This window comes from Accipiter gentilis, chromosome 7, assembly GCF_929443795.1.
Source record: "Accipiter gentilis chromosome 7, bAccGen1.1, whole genome shotgun sequence".
Classification (NCBI taxonomy): domain Eukaryota; kingdom Metazoa; phylum Chordata; class Aves; order Accipitriformes; family Accipitridae; genus Astur; species Astur gentilis.
Genome location: NC_064886.1, coordinates 8,605,112 through 8,626,523, shown reverse-complemented (window position 1 = coordinate 8,626,523; position 21,412 = coordinate 8,605,112). Strand labels below are relative to the sequence as shown.

Genomic DNA, 21,412 nt, shown 5'->3' with positions numbered 1-21,412 from the left:
GGAAAAAACCTTAGCACTGTAACCACAGAAAGTTAATTTTACAACTTATTTCAACCAACACACACTTTACAAAGCACACACCTTGGCTGGCTCAATTTTTACCACACTCTCAAGAGATGGGTTGCAAGCTCTCTCTGCTAGTCTTCCCCTAGATGAGTATTTTCAAGGCAACTTGAGGGTGGCAATGCAATTTTAGCAAAGACATTTACTCCCAAATAGAATTTTGATCCCAATTCTCCTCAACCATCAGCATAGCTGAGGAGCCTGTTTCACTATCAGTTCTGCCACCAGCACTCAACCTTGCATGAAGGACAGCAAGAGGTGGCAGCAGTTTAGTCTGTCAGGCATTCAGGAGCCCACACAGGGGCGTACAAGCTCTGGGAAGGGCAAACTTCAGCTACTAGTTCAGGAACCATCACTACTTTGCAGCAACACTCTGTAGAAGCAGACTGCATTTGCAGAGTGAATTTTCCTTACAGGAACATTACATGCAGGCAAAGACTGGGTGGGCTTTTTTGTTTGTTTTGCAGTGGGGTGTTGTTTTTAAAAACATACATATTAAAAAAAGAGATCTCCTTTTGTTTGTTATCCACAGCATTAAAGCCATCAAAATGAAACAAATTACACTGCAGAAAACCTCTGGGTTTTGAATAAAGCATCTTCTAAACTCCTACTGCACAGACATGAAGCTATATATACAACTAACTCTTGGAGAACTTCTAGTATTTCTGGAGAAACTTTAAAAGGAATTCAGGTATCTGCCTTCAAAGTTCTATGCTCCTTCTTCTCCTAAAGTCTAGTGGAAAGGAAGCAACACTCAATTTAAAGCAGCCAAAATTATGGTCATTTAAGTTCAGTAGTAAAACCTTGTTTAATGCAGTAATTACAAAATGACTCCTTTGAAACCCATAGCTAAAGCCTGTAAGAAAAATATTATATATAAACACTGCACTTGAATATATTTCAATTGCTATGTCAAATCCGATCAAATAGGTACAAAAGCTAAACAAGTGTGGTAAGAGTGAAGCAGGACAAAAGTGCGTTGACTATTATGAGTATACTATACTGAAGTAAGCTTTATAAGCATACTTTAAGGTATAAAAAGTAGTAAGGTCACATGAAGAGATAAATTTTTTTTAAATAGGGTTTAATACAGGACCCATTAAAAACATTCAAAAAAGATGCTATGCAGTAGAAGTCAGACCAACAGAAAGCTGGCTAAAAGCCATCACACAAGGACACTAAAATCACATAAAAAATCACTGCATCAGTCAAGATCTTCATGCATACTTTGTAGCTTGAACTTCTTTTCATTAGTGGCTGCAAAATCTGCAGCATTTCTGTCATTAACATGGAAACTTCCACAATACAGACTAAGTCAGGGGCTTGCTTGCAGCTGCAGTCAAGGAGCTGCCAGGAACACAGTTTTAGGGAGATGACTGCATATCTATATATAGGAAGTTTGTTACCACACATGTTGGGCTACTGAGGGCATCTCCCTTCTCAGTCACACCTGAGAGGCAGACATGTGCTGTTCATCACACCTGTTAAGGTGCCCTGGAGTGAAACATTGGGAAGCTGTTTAAACTTAGGCACCACTTCAGCTAATGAAGTTTCAAGTTTTTCCTCAACTCTAATGATTCCAGTTAGAAAAAGGATTCCCTTGTTCACACAGACTGAAACAATTCACCTGCATCTCATATCTATTAGCAATTTCCTTCCACAGGCTATCAGAGCTTTTACTGTTACCGATAAGAAGCAACACCACTCAAGCTTCATTACACAGAGCATGTCAGAACTATTCCCAACAGCTATCTCAGCTGTAGTTCTTTTCCCACCAGACTTATCCCAAACCTCATGGTCTGAACTGACAACTTATTGCTATAGTATCTGAAGAACATAATTTTTTAAGAGTAGGGGTTTCTACAGAACTTTACCATGAAAAACAGACAAAATTTTGATCGTCAACTGCCACACATCTGAAAGTTTCAAAAGGATGCCTAACATGGTTATAATACTGCTTTAAAATGGAGAGCATCACACCCTACTTATGTTGAATAAAAAGCACCTTTCTTTCCAAAAGCTCTACCTGTCCAACAAACGCAGAGAATGCTTTGGTACTGTCACGGCCTGCTGCAGCTGAATGGTAGAGGTTCACCCACTCCCTCAGCAGGTATTCTGCCTTCTCCCTCAGACCTGGTGGATCATCATACTCAGAGGCCTGGGAAATTCCTGAATGCATCATGAAATTGGGACCTCCGTGAGCACGGTCAATCATTGCTTCATAGTTTGATCGGACCACTTCCATCAGCTGAGGTAATCTAATGCAACAGACCAGAGCAAGAGCCAAGTTAGAATTTCTCCTCCCTCAGAAGGTGCAGGAACTGGAAGCTCAGTCAAATGTAGTTGAAAGCAAGCAAATTATTTCTTATACTAAATCTTCATATCTCCCAGTTGTCAATGAAATAGAAGAAATAAGTAATGAAAGCATATACTTCTATGATGAAAGAAGGAACACTGAAGTCATAAGCTTTGAAGTTCCACTCCAATTCACACAGCAGTGTGCTGGAACAAAGCACCACTAGAAATAATTTCACTTTTGCAGACTTTGGAAGCCCTAAAATGCTCCAAAATAGGGAGATGCCAGTGCTAAACAGCCTGACTGGGGCACTAAATTTGGCTGCAGTGAAAATCAAGTCTTACAGCAAAGAGTCTACCAACACCAACTGCAGACAAAAGGACTTTTGTTTTGGGACCTCCCACTAGCAGTTGTGTTAGCAGTGGCAGCCACTGCCACCACCACTAGCCAGCTGCTGGTTGCTCTCACAGCAGTCCGGAGTTCTCCAACCTCCAACCCATGTCTTCCTCGAACACAGCAGCAATGCTTCCACCTTAGTAACAGGAGGGCTGCAAGTCTCACAGGTATTTCCAGATGCTGTGGCAACATTTGCTGCCCAATCAGCTGCTGGTGGATACACAAGCATTGTGAGATTAGTGGATGACTGCTTTGTAGACTCTAAATAAAGTTGTCTAAAGGAACAGAAAGAGTGGTCTAATTTGATGAATTCCTTGTGATTAAACAAAGTAACACCTAGTCATTTAAGATTAAAACAGGTAAGAATATTGCCTAAATTTACAATAAAGCAAGAATTCAAGCAAGTTTCTCACAGTACCATGGTATTTTGGAGCACAGTGCATAGAAAGATTTTCCTGCTCAAGCATTCAGTTTGATGTGATGCTGCAGCTGCCTCTATTTTGACATAAAATCAGCATGATTACATAAGTGACAATTTAAACTAATATAGGACTGCAGCCCTATGCTGTCCTAGAGAAAGTTTAAAGCCATATGACTGAATGATATGAGACATTGCGTTCATAAGTGAGCACAAGTAATACATTGCACAGTATTTCAAATCTCACCCTTCTGGGGCATTTCCTCTGGAATGAGCATTAATCCTCATGAGCGTCTCAATTGTGTGAAACAGATCTGCCTCTGTTACATGGGCGACACTTCTTTCATCCACCAACAGGATCTTTACCAACTGCATGGCAAATGCCACAGCCATGTAGTTCAAGCCATTCTCCATTGACTGTCAACGTAACAAAGGCAATTAAAGTTTAACCGCAAATCTTACAGTGGACTGACTGTAATTCTTCTCCAAAAGAGCAGGTTCCATTTACCTGAGCCAAGTGAAGGTCATACTGCTGCATGTTAACAAGGTGATTGCGGATTAGCAGCTCCACAGCTTCCACATTGTACTTGTACTCATCTCTGCATTCAATCAGGCACCTGAAGAATTGGACAACTTAAAAAGTGTACTTAACACAGTTTAAGCGAAGCAAATCAAATCTAATACTTCAGAAACTGTGCCATTCACTGTGATTCATTACTCAGCTCCAAAAGAAGACTCTTCTAAGTATTCTCTACGGTAATGTTTGAGTTCAGAACTGTCATCAGCCTCAAGCATTCGCTGCCCTGCACAACTGGTCACAACAGCTCTTCAAGAGCTTCAGTTCATTCAGCATAAAACACCTTCCTTCTGAGGACAAAGCGGCACATCTGCCTAGCTGAAGTACTAGTGCTTCTGCTGGAGGCATATGCCATGTCACATTGTTTGTGACAGCATAGACACATATAAAATGTGGAAAAAACCCCAGAGCATCTCCAATACTTAATTCCATTAAAGATTCCCATCATGTTCTAGGATGAAGCAGCATTATTACATCTTTTTGACAAAAAAGCTAGTTATTTTTTGTCTGTCCAAATTGCAATAATGCAAAATATTAACAGGCAAGTGATTCAGAGTAACACAGTAACTCCCAAAAGATGATGAAAGCTACATCAATATTCCTGTTGTCTCATAACTGACCTAGTAATTTGTTTATTACACCATGGAGATCCATATGCACGGCCGTCCTGCAGAGCCTTCAGCACAAGCAGATGACACTCACGATAGCGAAGCAGGAGGTCAGCATCTGCCCCACTAGTGGCATCCAGTAAGCCCTCTACAGCCTAGAATAGATGCAACCTGTTAGCAGAGGAAAAAACAAGTCCTCTTCCAAATCTTCTGCAAATTACATCAGCAAATTATCACCAGAAGACTTGGCAGACATGCATAAACCAATTTAGTCATTGTGCTGACCCCTTGATAAGACTACGTGAGATTTTACCAGCTGTTATGGCATCTATACGTTCACTGTGCACAGCTGTCCTACCACAAACAAGCCTACAGTCCCTTTATGCCCCACTGGCTTTATATAAGCACCAAATAGTATGAAAGACTGCATTAGTTTGTTCTGCAGCTTCTGGAAGTCAATGCCTCCTCCTGAGCAACTCTGCATATGGCTCATGAAAAACTACACAAAAGAAAATTTACAGCTCTCAGGTTCTTTAGACAGAGAGCTGCACCACTCAGATGCATCTGTGCTAGTCTATAGCAAATGGAAGATGAGTCTTACAAGGGCAGCACAATTTACCTGGTTGAGTCCTAGTCAGGACTAGATCCTTTAGTAGGTACAAGCACGATCAGTCAAGAACAAAAAGCCTCCCTCCAGCTTTCAGGTACTTCTGTTTTGCCACTGTTCTTGGATCCTTATGCAGACAGCTCAGTATCCTTCCACTGTACTCAGGTGGATTTTTCTCGACATCTATCACTCCGCTGTGCACTACTACACAGGCACTGATGCCAGCTTAGCTTAGAGAGCTCACTGCAACATTCCACCTGACATAGTCTACTAGTTCTGGCTGGGTTGGAGTTAATTTTCTTCATAGCAGCCCATATGGTGCTGTGCTTTGGATTTGTGCTGAAACAGTGTTGACAACACACCAGTGTTTTGCCAATTGCTGAACAGCACTTGCACAGCATCAAGGCTTTCTCCTTCCCACTCTACCTCCCCCTCCAGTGCGTAGGCTGGGGATGGGCAAGAGGCTGGGAAGCAACACAGCCAGGACAGCTGACCCAAATTGAATAAAAGGATATTCCATACCATATGACATCATGCTCAGCAATAAAAGCTCAGGGAAAAAAGGACGAAGAGGGGCATTCATGGTTATGATATTTGCCTTTCCAAAAAAATGTTACATGTGCTGAAGCCCTGCTTTCCGAGGAGTGGCTAGACATCTGCCTGCTGATGCAAAGTAGCGATTTTAATCTTTTTGTTTGTGCACACAGCTTTTTCTTTCCCTACTAAACTGTCATAATCTGGATGAACAAGTCATCTTGCCTTGCCTCTATTTTCTCCCTGTCCTGCAGGAGAGCAGAATGAGCAAGCAGCTGGATGGATGCTTGGCCATTGTCCAGGGTCAACCCACCATGCATACTCATTTAACAGTTACTGCAAAATACAATCCCCAAGTGTGCCACTATAAATCCAGTACTATGCTCAACACTATCCACCTTCAAGGGCAATTCAAACATCATCTTAGCCTCCAAATCATCCTGAAATCAGACTATTCTGGAGTGCAATAGCTCTCTACTTGCCACATCTGAACAAAACTCCCCTAAGTCCCAGGATTCTGTACCTGCTTCTTTCCACAGCAGCCTGGCCACTGTGTGTACAATACACCAAGCGAACACTAAGGCCCTCATCCAGTTTTATTTAATGAATTTCCAAAGACAGCAATTGTTCAGTGTTTTTCACCAAGCAAGTTCCACAGGATGCATGAAGATACACAGTCACCAGCAAGATAATCCACAAACCAGATGAGTAATAAACTCCAGGTGAGTTGTTACAGGAGAAGACTTGTTAACACTCACCTTCTGCAGCAGTCCAAGTGCAGCAATAGCATCACGGGAGTTACGAGCCACCACCACTGCCTCCAAGAGGCTGCGTAATGCTTGAGCTTGAGGATTCATGGCCAGGGTGTGTGGAATGGACTGCAGATGCTGCTCCAGTTCTGTCATACATTTATCATAGATTTGCGCTACATCATCTGTAGCCCAAGCTTGCTGCTTAAGAGAAGGTGCGAATGAGTGATTTTTGCAAGGATTGTATTTGTGAAACTCCAATACTGATTGGCTCTTCTGCTTCCGAAATTATAGCATCCAGAATTTAGACCTCTACAGTATTGTGGTTAGTTATGCTGGCATTTTAAATACACAAATATGAGCAAATTAAGCTGTAGAAGTAACTAGCAATTCTAGCAGTCCTTAAAACCAAGTATGTATACAAAAATCTGTTCATTATCTCAAAATCCATGCTTGACCTTCCTGAAAAAGTAACCTGAGGTTTGAATAAAATGTTTTACTGCTACTAAAACTACATGTAGTAAATCATAACTTGCAGATCTTGTCCCAACTTGGGTTAAAAACCTCTAAGACTGGATATAAGTTTTATGTTGCCATTAGTTTGACATCAAAACTAATTCATCTTTCAACCACTATTCCCAAGCAATACAAATGCCTGATTCTTACTAGTCTTTTAGCAAAGGACACAAGTTCTACAACATTCACCAAAAGAGCTATAGTAGTCTCAAGCCGATTAATTCAGAAACCTCTACCTTCATGGGCTGAGCCAAGAATCCTGTAGGCTGAGTTAAGTCATTGGTAGGCAAGAAGCCAGGGACATTGCGTGCAAACTCTTCATAAACAGCCAGCTGTTTCGGGTCCACACCTCCAACCTTTGCAATGAAAAGAATAGGCATTAACCTCATTGTTAAGCACTGTGGCAGTAAGAAATGAGGACAGTTTGTGTAACAGGTAGCTGCTCAGTCACATTCTTTAACAGTGTGGCCTACACATCAAGAAGTAGGATTTGGCTGCTCTGTGCTGAGGTCTGATCTCTCCTGCCACACCTCCAAACAGGAGCATTTTTGCTCTACAACTGCAACTCACATTCCCAGAAACAGGAATAACTGAATACTGGCTTCATGTGCGTCTGATGCACAAAAGTCATGCTCTGCTGAGAGCACATGATGTGTCCTTTAAGGAAATAAAATATAAAAAAGACAAGACAGCAAAACAGACTAGCCATCTTTCAGTGAAAGGAACAGCACAGGAGACAGGACTTTTAATGTCCTCAAGAAATTGAAGAAAATAGTATGAACACCCATTTTGTAGCAACATATTCATGTGTTTCCATTACTAATCAAGCTAATAGCTGTTGCACTGTTAAGACAAGACTAAAAATATACAGGATTGCTTAGGTGAAGCTGTGCCATCTACTTTTTGTTATCAGGATGGGGAGAAGAGCAGCATCAGAACATAGCACAGTTAATACCCTCACCTTTAACCTGATCTGTTCTGGCATCCGCTCAGCCTGGTAAGTTAACACAACAGGATCACAGTACCGGCGACCCTCTTGTCTAGCATGTTTTCTGAGCTCAAATTCCTGGGGAAAAAATCCAAACACCACACTGAATTTTAGACACCGAGTCTGAATACATATGAACATATATAATACTTTATAAAAGACAGCAGCCCCATACTTACAGTTGCAAGCCTCTTGTCCATCTCAGGGCCTGCCTTTTCCACAGCCGTCTTCTGGATAAAGCAGCATGCTAGCTCACAGTTATCCTGCGCTAACTGGGCTGCTGCCTGCTCCATCATGTCCCTCTGTTGTGGGGAGGCTGCCTATTGAAAAATCACAATAATCAGTGACAGCTGTAAATTTTCCCCTGTATGTTGCTAGCCTTAAAATCCACACCACTGCCTATACAGAAAACCAGCAATAAGAAGAAGTGCTCTTAGGAATGCACTCTTTGCATGGAATATACAATAATAAACTTAATTTTGCATAGCTTTGAATAAAACATGCAGGCAAGACAACAGTAAAGGCTTTCAACAAGGAACAAAACAGCAGGAGGTTCTCCATCTTCTCCACCAACCTATCTCCAGGGCATAGAAATAAAGCTCTGCTTTAGACTGACACACATACAACAGATGCTAATGCAGGGAAAGCAAGCCTCACATCACAGCGTAAAAGTTTTTCTGCTTCCTAGGTTGTAATCAGAAGATATAGAGGTGCATCACTAACAATGCAAAACAGTAGTTGTAAACCTTTTTCAGTGGGTTCCCTTTCTGATACAGATTTTCTTCTTCTCTTCTTAGGAGTCTGCTTTAAGAGAACCCTGAACAGATGGACTTATTTTCCAGGGTGCAAGCATCAACTCCCACTGGAAATGGTATACACATATAAACAGAAACAGTCTAATCTACTAGGATTTCCTAGTCCATTAGGATCTACCCCTACTTCATTAATTCCTGAAAACTACACTGCTTAAGCCAGATGTGAATCTTTTGATGTCTTGTACAGCACTTTCTTCTGCAACGCAATGTTTTGTATAATTACTCCTTAAGAAAACCTCCTTGATTACAACTGGCCCCGTATCAATTTTACACATCTTGAGGGATTAAAAAAACCAAAAAAAAACGCAAACTTGACTACAATGTTGCTACATTTTCATACCATTCAAGACATTTTTACACGCACCATGATACATTAGCACCAAGCCTTCCACAAAATTTGAATGACTTTTGCCTACACACATTCTTCAGTGACAGTTTTCTGGGTAGCAGCTACTGTTCTGGCCAGCAGTTCATGAACTGTGTTTGTTTAGCCAAAAAGGGGAAGCTAGCACTGCAGCTCAGATTTTATTCATGAGGAGACCTGAAAATATCCTCCAGAAAACCCAACAAATTAACAAGCCATGCAGAAAAATCTTAGCTACATATCTGCTAACAGCACAAGTAAATAAAATCTGCCCGAAACATACATGCTTGCTGACACAATCCAAGACACCACCAGAAAGTCCCAGAATCAATTCAGTCCTCCCCACTCTAGCTTTTCTACCTCAAAACCCACAGAAAGATAAGTACTTCAAGGCTTCTGCAATGTGATCAAACACTGGCGCAAAATAAAAAGGTAGTCAGGAAGTCTGTGTGTAATATAGTAAGATCCACTTTATCAGCTTAAGAGTGTTTGACATGAGCTGTTATTTCAGCACAGTTTTTTTCACTATAATTCAACAAGTCACAAGAAACCTGTCCACTAAATTCATGTACACACTAGTTAAGCCATGTCATCAATCAACAAGTCTACAGTGTGGAGAACTGATTTGCTAATGGTGGATGTCTACAGTCCTATAAGCTGGAAATAAGCTTAGGATGATGCGACTCTTACCCTCAGTGCAGTAGCAAAACTATTTTTCAAGTTGGTAGCTATGCTCATCAGCAAAGGCTCCCTGCAGGTAATCATGGCCATCCCAGCAGTCAGGTTACGCATCATATGGTGTGCGGCCACACGCATTCGTGACTCCTCTGAATCCAGTGCAAAGTCCTTCCTCACTATCTGCTCACAGGTAGTCATGGCAATCTTAATGGATCGATCGACCACTGGATGGACAAGCTCTTGCACTGCTCGTTCTATCGCCTGCCGCACACACTGCTTCAACTGTGGGTGGGCTTGAAACAGTGGAATCTGGAGGAAGATTAGGAAAGTTAAGTGAGAATAAAAAAATCCCATCTACCCTAGACATTCACATGTTCTGAAAAACTTTTAAGTTCACTGTCACAGCTTCTCTACAGTGCAGCACTCCTGTGTTCCACGGGCAGCTATTACAGTATCAGTTTGATAATTCTGAAACTGGGACATACAACCATTTTTCTTCCAAAGCTGCAGCTGAGCACAATGCAAAGACTAACTTAAGAGCCAAGTTGCTCTTAAGGAGCAGAGAAGCTCCTTTGAGGCTTGAGTCCTGATAGCAACTATCTCAACTGACACTTATTGCCAGAAATAAACTGGATACTAATTTAAGTGTCACAGCAAAGAATCACTTGACCATGTGAAATTTTGTTAGCTAATATAGCTACTAACCACCCCTGAAGTTCTCCATTTGATTACTTGTTAGCATTCACCTTCCCCATTACTTTTGAGAAGTGACTCCTCAATAGCCTCAACTTACCAAATGCCGCTCCCACTAGCTGAGATGTGGCAATATTGGTGGCAAGAATTCTTTTAGCAAACCAAATCAGCTCTAAAACTTACCGTCGGATTTAAGGTAATATGTGGAGCCAACCCTCCTAAAGAATAGACATTGATGTCATGATAACTGTACTGAGGCTGTGGAGGAACCGTGGCTGTACAAGTGGTGCTGGTAGCTGGAGTTGTAGAAGCAGCTATAGAATATAAGAACGTTTGTATTGAACCATTACTGAAAAGCAAATGCTTATAACAGAAGTTTACAATTCTCATTTAAATCAGCAAGTGACCAAGAAGCAAAAATTCTGCAGTTCGATCATGAAGCCTCCTAAACTTATCAAGCAATTTTTATTCTCCATTTTCCCAACTAGTACCAAACTAGCTTCAGCACATATTAACAGAGCTGTTTGTTACAACACAGTTTAGCCCCTGATGTCTTGTTAATAGATCATCCTGCTTCACTCCCTTCTAAGGAGTAGCTAGCTAAACACAGCATATGTAGAAATAGTCCTCAGCATAGCTTCCACTCCCTTTCCATCTCCAAACTCTGTACACCTACTTCCGTTACAAAACTATGGAAGTGCTCCCAAGCATTCAGCAATGTTACACCAGCATTATGCAGCTTCACATTTTTCTTTGCAATAGCATAACCTGTCTTAATTGAACTTTTATAGAGTGGTTCTGGGTTCTATATGAAATGTACTTACTAGTAGTTGTGATGGGTGGTAGCTCTTCTGGCTGCTTCACATCCTTCTTTGGAGCAGACAGCTGCTCATCCAGATTTTTCAGACGATCCTTATCTTTCAGGAGACTTCCAGGTTTCAGCTCATTGATGTCTAGTGCAAGATTCTTGCAGAGCACCTCAATCTCAAACTTCAGATTCAACTGCACAACAATTCTAGTTTAGGTTATGTCACAAGGAAAATACCCGAAACGTTTACTGGGCCACTCGACTCCCAAGCTTCCCATTCTAACCCCAAGCCTTTTAGAGGCTTTAATAGTGACTGAGGATTAGACAAATATCTTGCATGCCGACCTCACAGGAGAAGAGTTTCATCCAAGTTCTACCAAATTAAGCAATGCCCAATTGTCCCCATACTAAAGCAGTGAGAAGCAAAATTTGGTCCTTCACAACATCCTTCTTGACTGGTATTGTCAAGAAAACCTCACACTCAGTAGGTATAAAAAAGAAAAACAGTTTACTTTTAGATCATGTTCTTGATGTAGCTCAGCTAAAACATTCATAATGGCCATTGTCCATGGGTTTGGAGGCCTGAAGACCTAAAACAAAGAGGAGAGCAGTATTACACAGACTTCTTAAATCATTTGAGTAACTTATGACTGGAAATTTTTGAAATGTGAACATGTGTGCATACAGCTATGGAAGAGTTTGTACAGGTGCACTTAAGACTGAATTTAGTATTCTGTTTGACTGGAACTAGATTAGGAAGCTAGCTAAACATTAAACTAGAAACACGACGACTTGGTCCTTCTGAGAGATCAGTTCTATGTCAAGCAGAACTGACAAGAGTTGACCAGGGTCAAAGAGGGGCAGGGAGAATTTAAAAAACTAGATCCTATAACCACTTCAATGGCATCCTTCCATTTCTCAATAGAGTTCCATTCAGGGATACCACAGTACAGTTCAGCTCAATTTAGGCTGCAAAAAAAGGCACAGGCCATGTACTTTCCCTCAAAACAGAACTCCTACACTTTAAGCCCTTACATCCCTTTTCTTTCTCTCCATGAAATTCAATCAGTTATCACTTTGTGAAGAAAGCCAATTACTTTCTGCAATACTTATTTTGCCACTTGAGCAATAACTCTGTCAGCACAAAGTCACTTACCACACTCCTGACACTGGATTCTAAGACTTTGGCAACAAATGGCACTACATAAAGCAATTCCTGCTGTCCCTTAACGTATGCTTCCAGTAGTAGTGATTTCACATCCAAATCCTGAAAAATACCATCAACAATTGAAAAGGGGAAGACGGTGGAGAGAACAGCAAGCACACTGCAAAAATTCCACTTAAACAGTATTTCCTTATAGGACATACTGGCAAGGTTAAGTCAAGATGGTCCTTGAATTTTAGACTGCTAAGCAGCAGTTACTTTTTGAACAAAGATTTATAGATATACATTTTTACATGGGATTAATTACTTCACTTGACAAAAACTTAACTACTAACTTGTCTGATGTAAAAAAATATTTGTAAGACTTAAATGACCCACTCTGCAATTATACTTTTGTCCTGGTTTCATGCCAAACAAATCTGTAAAGACAGAAGCTCACCGTGTGCAAGATGGGCTTATTTTTAGCCAGCGTAATCATTCCCAGCCAGTGTCCAAGGTTCTTCAACAAGGAACGGTCTGAGAAGTTGGCTGCAGCTTTATCTGATGTCAGAAGCACCTAATGAAAAAAAGCAACTTGAGCAACAACTGGAAAATAATCAGATTCAAAACAAAATCCAACAGCTGATCTGACTTAAAATGTAAAGTTTTAGAACATTAGGTTCTGAGCTACAGTCACATTACAGAGATACTCAAGAGCAGTCTTTGCTTCAAGGCAGCACCCCATAAATCTGCCCTGTAATGATTTCAAAATTCCTTTCTTTCAAGAGGATCAAAAAGCATTATACTTTTCCAGACCTCACTGTTTACTGTGTCAAGACTGTTACAACTACTCACTGAGTAAAGTGTAACTTGGGAAGGCAATGCTTCCTCTTAATGCTTCATCACAGACCTGAAGACTACAGTTTGCACTTCTTGGGAAACCGTTTAATTCTCATTTCCAGACTTAAATCATGTCACAAGTATTCTGCTGTTAGTTCTGTTCCTTAGCTTCAGAGAAGCATCAGCTGAACAGAGCAAGGTCAGCTATGCTCTGAAGAGCCAGGAGATTCTGTTGCACTACAGCGTAACCCACGGTGGTCAGGAAACTCCACCAACAGGTTTAAAAGTAGTGCTTGCTTCACAAACTTGTTTCATCCACTCATCTCTTCTGGACTGCCACTTCTCCCTCCTCCTCCCCATCACATCATCTTTGCCCTCTAGTGAATTTTGGTTGTTACACTCCCACTTCCTAAACCCTCCCCTTCGTTGTTCTTTGACCAGAAGAGCAGTGTGGTTTTCTTATCTTTATACTTCCCCTGCACAAAAGAACTTAGACCATAAGCAATTTCCCCCTAGGTTATAATTTGCAAGCTTTGCACAAATTTAGAGTCAACCTACATAAATGAATTCAAATGCAGATTTACCCTCTCATTATACAATTTGAATTAAGTCTTTGGTACATTCCTGGCTGAAACCAGAAGAATCCTAGTATTCATAAAAGTAACTTGTTAGTTTAATAGTAAGCTAGCAAGTAGATTTTTGAATGATGTTCCATATTTGAAGATCAGCACCATACTAAGCAAGCAGCAGGAAGAGAACAGCATGCTCCTAAATATTTAAATCTACTAAGTATTAGAAAACTCGTGCTACTCACCTTGATATTTCTGTAGGTTTCATTCAGAACCATTTTATTAAACTCTGGATTCTTAAGTGTGTCAAGGAAGTTTGAATATAAGCTGTGAAAATTAGGCTCAATACTGACTCTCTTCATCACAAGATACTGTGATACCCAAGGCATGAACTCTTCTTTCACTGTTTCCTTCAATTCTTCAACCTGTCTCCATACCAAAGAAGCACACCATAGAAGATATGAGAAGATGACCAAAAACTTTTGGGGTCATCTCTGACCATCACATAGTCATGGGTCAGTCAATTGCTTTTAACACAAAGGTTGGGTTTGTGGTTTTTTTTTTTGTTTTTTTTTTTTTTTTTTAAATAATGCTTTGAAATCAGTGTCTCATCATCCAAAGATCTGGTCAACCAGTAAGGACTCAATCAAAATCAGCAAGGCATAATAGTTTACCTCTCCTCCACTTCTCAGCTTTTTACCAGATAACTGCAAAATAAATGTCAGCATTTTATGTTAAAGCCATCTGTCCACAAGACAGATAGCACAGGTTGCAGCAGTACTGCTGATTTCTACTAGTTCAGAAAAAATCCCCTGAATTTCAGCTTGAAATACAAGAATCCATCAGCCTAACCTTGCAATACTAAGCAGTACCCAGCCCATTTACAAAGTGAATTTTTGTTCAAACTTGTATTAATGTTTTTCAGAAACTTGCATTAGTATTTTTCAGTTCTTTCAAATGACAAAAAGCATCAGAAAGGACTATCCAGTGGTTATTCTGGGCATCTGCTGGACATGCTTTCCTGAAAACAAAGCATTGCTGACATATAATACTTTAATATAAAGGATCTGGCTATACAGGAACAAGGAAACTTGTAGGAGAAAGCAAGATTAAAACCAGCTATCTTTTACCCATCTCGCCTTTCCCTGAAAAATTGTATCTCTAAAGACATTCAAGCAAAAAGTTTTGGAAGCTATTTCTTTACAGTGTGCTCCTTCCTAATTTTCTGCAAGTTGGAATTTCTGTAGAAACATCATTACCCACCACTTTGGAATGGACTTTCAGAAATACATAAAAAAATAATTTTACTATTGTTCTTCCATACTTGCCTTCTGTGTCATATTTGACTGAGACAGATTATTGAAGATGAAAGCAATTTTTTCCTGGACATTCTCTGGAGGTTCCACAATTCTCTCAGTTTGATCTGTTGCTACTAACAGCGTATCAATATTGGTAGTATTAATGGAAGGCTGGAGGGAGAACAAGAAGTTAAGAATAAGACACTACATAGAGGCGACATCAAAAGAAACTTTTGCTCTGTTCTGTCAAGCAAAAAAAACAATTGAGCTTTATCAGGTGACACCTACAGTCTCAGATTCATTTTCAGCAGCACTCTAACAGAGCCATGTGATTTTTTTTTTTTTTTTTTTACTCTAACAAATGATGATCAACACTCAGCAGAATAATGCTGCTGTACAAAAAACCCTCTACATTTACATTCACATATAATAGGTGCCACTGCAATGGCACCCATTAGGGTAACAGCCTGCATACCCTATTAGCCTGGAGAAAAATCATAGTACAATAGTGAGTGGTACATAGTACAGTAGCGAGTCTCCAGAAGCACTTCAGTGCTGATTTGGGAAGGGGAAATCCCCCAGGTTTGTGTCTGAGAAAGCATGCCAAATACAAGTCAACAGAATGTGACCCATGTCCCTGCAGCTGCAAGTCTGAACTCAAGGTCTTTAGGCACCTGGTACACTGCAATTAATGGGAAAGGAGATAGTTTGAAATAACAGTCATGACTTGAGTTCAAAATTGGAAAATATAAACACCTCAAATTAACAGCTATCTACATGACATAATCAGGTGTGAAAGAAGTTAACAGCTACACTATGAACTGTCCCCCAGTTTGTTCACAACATTTTCAGCCACCTTTGGCTCCAGCCTCCTTGAATTTGAAAAGCTTCTTCTAGGAGAGCTATACAAAAACAGTACTAGCAAGCAAGAGAGGCTTGACTTTACAGTGCATTAGTTATCACACAGTAACAGCTCTGTGCATCCTCAGCATACATTTGGGACCAAGCGTGCCCCAGCACTTTCTGTGGAATAGCCAACATTATCAATCTGCCAACCCCGTAATAACTTTGACTAGCAGTTCAGAGATATGTTTACCTAAGTGACTAAAAATTTGAAAAATCTAACGCAGTTAAAACTGGTAAGTCAAATGTGATTTAGTGTGCAGTAAGTGTTCTCAAGCCCCAAGCAGAATAGCAGCTGCCAATTATTTCAAGACTCCTATTGCAAGTCATTAACAGAAACAATGGTTCTGTAAGTACCCTGATAATTAAAGCCTTAATAAACAATTTCTACATGACATCCTAGTAATTCTACAGTTTCATGATCAAAAATGCCTTCCCTACAGAAATGCTGGTCATTTGAAAAGGTTATATGCTTTAGACATAAAATATGGATCACAGTTTGAAAACATGTAGTATAGAAATTAAATTGGATTTTTGTCTCCATGTACTCAACACAGATCAGCATCTTAACACCTTTGCTACTCCAGTAAGGACACTGGAGTGACAGAATGCTTACCGGCACGTCTTTCTTGAAGCTGACTCCCGTTGGTCGGGTGATTGTAATGGTTTTTGCAACAGTGGTGGTGGTTGAGGTGGTTACTATAGTGCTGACTTGGCCAGCAAGAGGAGCTTTTGCTGGAACTTGGGCCTGGGCCTGAGCCTGGGCAAGTGCAATACTTCCAGGGGTGGTGATTGAACCCTGCATCTTCACAGGAGGATCTCTGGATTGCTGTCCATATTCTATGTACTAAAATAGGGTAAACAAGCACATACAAAAGTTCACACACAGCAACAGAACTACAGGCTGAGTTTTAGCGTGAGCAGAGTAAAGGTTTGTCAACAATCTTTCAAATACTTGACACTAACGCCCTTAAGGGAATCTGCAAGACAACTGAACACCCTTATAAAGCCTGTCTTGTCACTATTTACTTTCTTATAGGGTCCACCTCTACCTCTGACCTCAACAGGTTGACCAAGTGTCAAGGGGCTCTACATCCTTAAAATTTTACAGAGCACTACCCAGAAATCCTCATCTCTGCAGGCGTGGGATAGCAGAGCAAAAGAGGGGCAAGAGCACAAGAGAAACATGTCATTATAAAGAACCTTGTTACAAAGCAGGTAAGAAGTCTTCCACAAGGACTCCTGCAGCTACATATTAACAGTCAAGCCGGAAGTTCACAGTGAATAAGCAAAAGCACAGTTCTGAAGTGTCCAACTAAGTTTTTACATCCTCTAAAGCAGCTCCATAGTAGAAAGGAAGTTTCTTCCCTACTGTAATACATTTACCCAGAAATCTGTAACATCAGACAACATACTATCATTTAAAGGATATGGTCTGAAACCTGTTAGTGAAACACACTGCTATTGGACTTTGCAGCTTTGGGTAGATGGCCTCTCTACCTTAATGTTACAGCTAAACATTTTTCCTTATTTAGATTATGCTCTCAAGCTCTGCCACTGGCAGTAGTTTTTCTGTATTTCTACCAATGAAAGCACCTTCAAGGCAGACACTGTATGATCACCACCACTTTTACTCCTTGGACTACACAGTATTTCCATTACTCTGATCAGACCTTCAGGAATGAAGTTTTTCTCACCTTCATCTGGATTACTTTAGCAGGTTTGAGTATGAAACTGTATAAACCCAGCTGAATGCCCTCTATTTTAGAAGAGAATTCCCAAATCCTTAAGGGACTGGAACATGAATCCACTGAAGGCCTTTAAAACCTTTGGCCATGCCCATGTGCACTGGTTGATCATGCAGTTATATTCAGGCAGTTATTTCAACATAAGCAACCCTAACAGATTTATGGAAATAGAAGAGGTACCAGATAACCACCATCACCTGTCCCCCCATCCCATAGAAAACCTAAGAAAAGGCATTTGATTCTGTGGATGTACCCTATCTAAAATTGTGACAGCACAGACTATTCTTCCAAAGGAAAACAGGAATTTGCTCAAAAGAATCAGAAATCATAGAAAGCTAGTGTGCTAATAAGAACACACTCACCTCCTGTAAATGATGTGGGAACTGTATAAAGTGACTAATAGAAGCCAAGTGCTGACAATACTGGGGATAGTCCTTCAATCTGTCAGACAAAAATATGCATTAGTCAGAAACATAAGCCCAGATCAAAAACAGTATTACAGAGAAATACAAATCTAACAGTGGTGTGTCATTCCCATACCACATCACAAAATTACTTCTGGACTGCTTACAGCAGCTGTGCTATAAACAAAGCATTTTCTACAAAGTACTTTTTGTTGCAAAACCCATTTGAAATGGATTCATTTAACAGCAAAACACAAGGTTTATTCACAGCAACTCATCTTATCCTACATCTTGATACTTCTGACTGTGCACACAATTGCTTTTATATTCAGTGTTCGCAGTAAGATTATTGGGTAAATGATTTGTAGTCTGGCTCAGTGCATTTTAAACAGCAAACCAGACTGCCCCTAACACCCAAGACAGAAGCTTCACCTATGCACACCAAGTATTATAGTTCCACTTATGAATGTGCTAGACACTGCTACTAGTCATTGAGACTAAAATCTTTAGGTCCCACTTAAAATGGTTCTTAAGAAGAGTAAGATGGTGGCTAAGTCTCAAGTATGTCTGCCTCAAGTATCTTTACTCATTCTGTTCAGCTAACTCCACAACACAATATCCAAGCATGAATGCTGCAAGCAACAGCTTTTACTACAGATGAAATACTGCAGGGCAGATGAACTATAAAAGAAGAATAAGGACAGAAGATAACATGCTCCTTGCTTATGAGTCCACACTTCAGGTCCACACATTACTAGTCATTAAATTCCAGGAAGCTTTCTAATACTTTTCAAGTTCAAGTACCTCCTTGCAGAATGGAATTTTGTTCCCATGGGTGTATAATCCTGCCTACTATGGCAGCCTGCCTTGAGAGTTTCCTCCATGTGCAATCCATTCAAAGCTTTGAGAAAGCACTTTTTTTTGAGCTATTTCGCCATACTTGAGATTTCTGTGTAAAACCAGAGTCCTAGAGCTTAGTTCCTAGTCAGTCTTTCAGTAATGAATAGTGCAAATAGCACTCCATTAGAATGCAACTGTAAAGAGTAATTACATTCACCCCATTTCTAACAAGCTGACAACTTCATCTAACTCAACATTTCACTGAATTTTTTTATAAACAAAGTCCACTACAGTTTCAGTTATCTGTTTGTCCCACACTGAACATTTTGATTTTAAAAAAGTCACCCTTTAACTAGCACATTAGCACATTGTTTCAGCTCAGCATTATCACTAAAGTAATCCTGAAGTTGAGATGTGTAAATTTATAACACATATAAGCAACCTTGTACTGCATAATTAGACCAGGTTCAATGTTAACAAGACATTACGTGTACCATTACAGGTATTACCAAAAATCACACTCACCTATTTTTAAATCTATCTAGTGCAGCAATACCAAAATAGTACATTTTGGATGCAAAAGGCTTTCGTAAGGCTTCAAGAACATAGCGCAGGGCCAGGCCCAATGCCATATAAGTAACCAGTCCTTTCTCTATTATCCCACCAAAGAGGCAGGCTGTTATGTGCAGCTCTTTATCTGGGTACTGGGGAAAGAAACGGTATTCCTCAAACAAGTTCCTCAGCATACAGTTAAACACTTCTCGTTCCCGTTTAATGTTGGAGTCCTTAAACCTCTGCAGCATTTCTAAGACCTGCAAAGAAATTGGAAATTATTACCAACAGATTTGCTTTATTTCAGCCCTTCCACATCTTCAGGTTTCAAGAGTGCATGCAACTACTACGGTAAATTGCACTACCATGAGCTAGACTGCATAACAACTGCTTCAAGAAAATACCATTTTAGCCAGCAGACTCTACATCACTACAACAAGCTTCCTATTCAGACTTTAGTTTTCTCCCCTTTCAAGTAACTGTCTTCACAAAACTTTTGTGACCACCCAGTCCATTGCTTCAAAATTAGAAAAATAAAAATCTTCCATAATTTATAACCACACAAATATATAACAGTAGATTTGAAGTACTTCAAAGAGCAAGCACATCAGACTGATAATTACTCTCATAGAGACTAACCACAATAATTACCAAAGCTCAGAAGGTAGAACTTCAGACACCTTTATATATTTAGAAATTGTAGCCATTTTTAGATACTTTAAAAACAAATATCTTCAAGATAAGTATAATATATACAGGCTGTTTAAAGGCACACTTTAGCACTTATTTGAATATATAAGCTTCCACTCCACATAGAACTCCTCCCACTCAGCATCATTTTAGGAGTGTTAATTAGACATCCAAGGTCTTCAGTTCACAGAAGTCAAAGCCGAGTAATGATCAGCTGCAAATTTACTCTGAAAGCATGCTGCCTTAGAAATACACAATTTCAACCAAGCAAAAAAGCAATCCTGCAAGCATCTAAAACTAGCCCTTTACTGTTTTCCACTAGAACTAATACATGAAAGAATAATTACTACCAACTTTATAGCAAACCTCTGGACAGGTAATGCAACTGCTACAGAAGGGAACTCACCTCATCTACAGACATGGTCGGATGTGGTGGATGGTTATAAATACGCTGGAAGTAGCTGTTTGCCTCATCATCTATTTCTTTGCTAAAGTGCTGATTAGCCTCTGGCCACACCTGAGATAAGTCAGCTGTTAAAAGACAGAATAGGTATCATGCTCAGAACAACTTCAGGTAGTCAGGATTTCACCTAGTCCTTTTCAACTCTTCTGATCTACACAAAACCTGCTAGTTCTCCTGAAAAGCACGATATTTAACCTTTCCAGGAGACAGGAATTGTGATTTAAAAATCTGTTTTCAGTATGTTGTATTTATGCAAAAGAACTGAATCCTAAAATAGAATTAACCTCATACTGTTGTATTCCTAGAACCCACTGCGTCCCAAGCTAACCTCTGACACCTAAACTAAATGAATGCAAAACAGACTAGAATAAAGCATGCTACACAGCACTAACATGCAGACAAACTTTCACACAAACTTTCAGGCCAGCCAGTGAGCTTCAAGCAAGTTTATACTGAATGTTCAAGCCCAAAAATGGTCACTTCAGCCACCTCCACTGCACATCTGTAGAGATCAGTAACTGTTTTTATGGAGGAGCTATCAAAGGAGCCATATGTAATAACAGCAATGCAGAAGGTTTAGCATATGGCTATGCTTCCTAAAGGCAACATTTGAGGGCTTAAACATTTCACTGTAAGCATACTTCAGAGGCATAAATGAGTTAACGATAATGGCTCAGCATTAGGAACCTAATTATTCCTTCCAAAAACCACCTTCCCACCAACTTTTGTTAGTCTTATTTGTATCCAATGTTGCAGTCTAATTCACTGCTTCACCTGTCAAGTTCTCTGCTGCAACAGGACCTTACCCAGGTAGCTTTGTTTAACCTTGTTACAAAACAAAAAACACCCTC

At 40.1% G+C, this 21,412-nt stretch overlaps 1 protein-coding gene and 1 non-coding gene across 9 annotated transcripts in view; both read right to left on the bottom strand.

Moving 5' to 3' along the window:
• The window catches only part of CNOT1 (CCR4-NOT transcription complex subunit 1), a 59,000-nt gene that overhangs the window by 6,458 nt on the left and 31,130 nt on the right, over positions 1-21,412 (bottom strand). For 4 of the 8 annotated variants that reach the window (XM_049804291.1, XM_049804293.1, XM_049804292.1 and 1 more), the window contains exons 20-39: positions 20,505-20,629; positions 19,382-19,668; positions 17,975-18,053; positions 16,481-16,711; positions 14,992-15,132; positions 13,909-14,088; positions 12,715-12,831; positions 12,267-12,377; positions 11,623-11,700; positions 11,127-11,304; positions 10,486-10,616; positions 9,622-9,918; positions 7,932-8,072; positions 7,726-7,830; positions 7,001-7,120; positions 6,258-6,449; positions 4,371-4,513; positions 3,682-3,790; positions 3,421-3,590; positions 2,069-2,321 (exon numbers count right to left, since the gene is read on the bottom strand). In XM_049804291.1, coding sequence (XP_049660248.1) covers positions 2,069-2,321; positions 3,421-3,590; positions 3,682-3,790; positions 4,371-4,513; positions 6,258-6,449; positions 7,001-7,120; positions 7,726-7,830; positions 7,932-8,072; positions 9,622-9,918; positions 10,486-10,616; positions 11,127-11,304; positions 11,623-11,700; positions 12,267-12,377; positions 12,715-12,831; positions 13,909-14,088; positions 14,992-15,132; positions 16,481-16,711; positions 17,975-18,053; positions 19,382-19,668; positions 20,505-20,629 — 3,188 coding nt within the window. The remainder of the gene's footprint in view (positions 1-2,068; positions 2,322-3,420; positions 3,591-3,681; positions 3,791-4,370; positions 4,514-6,257; positions 6,450-7,000; positions 7,121-7,725; positions 7,831-7,931; positions 8,073-9,621; positions 9,919-10,485; positions 10,617-11,126; positions 11,305-11,622; positions 11,701-12,266; positions 12,378-12,714; positions 12,832-13,908; positions 14,089-14,991; positions 15,133-16,480; positions 16,712-17,974; positions 18,054-19,381; positions 19,669-20,504; positions 20,630-21,412) is intronic. The other 4 variants (XM_049804295.1, XM_049804298.1, XM_049804296.1 and 1 more) reach the window with 1 other exon arrangement.
• Positions 13,250-13,388, bottom strand: LOC126041422 (small nucleolar RNA SNORA46). Its single transcript, XR_007506861.1, has one exon. It is a non-coding gene; the product is annotated as a small nucleolar RNA SNORA46 (small nucleolar RNA).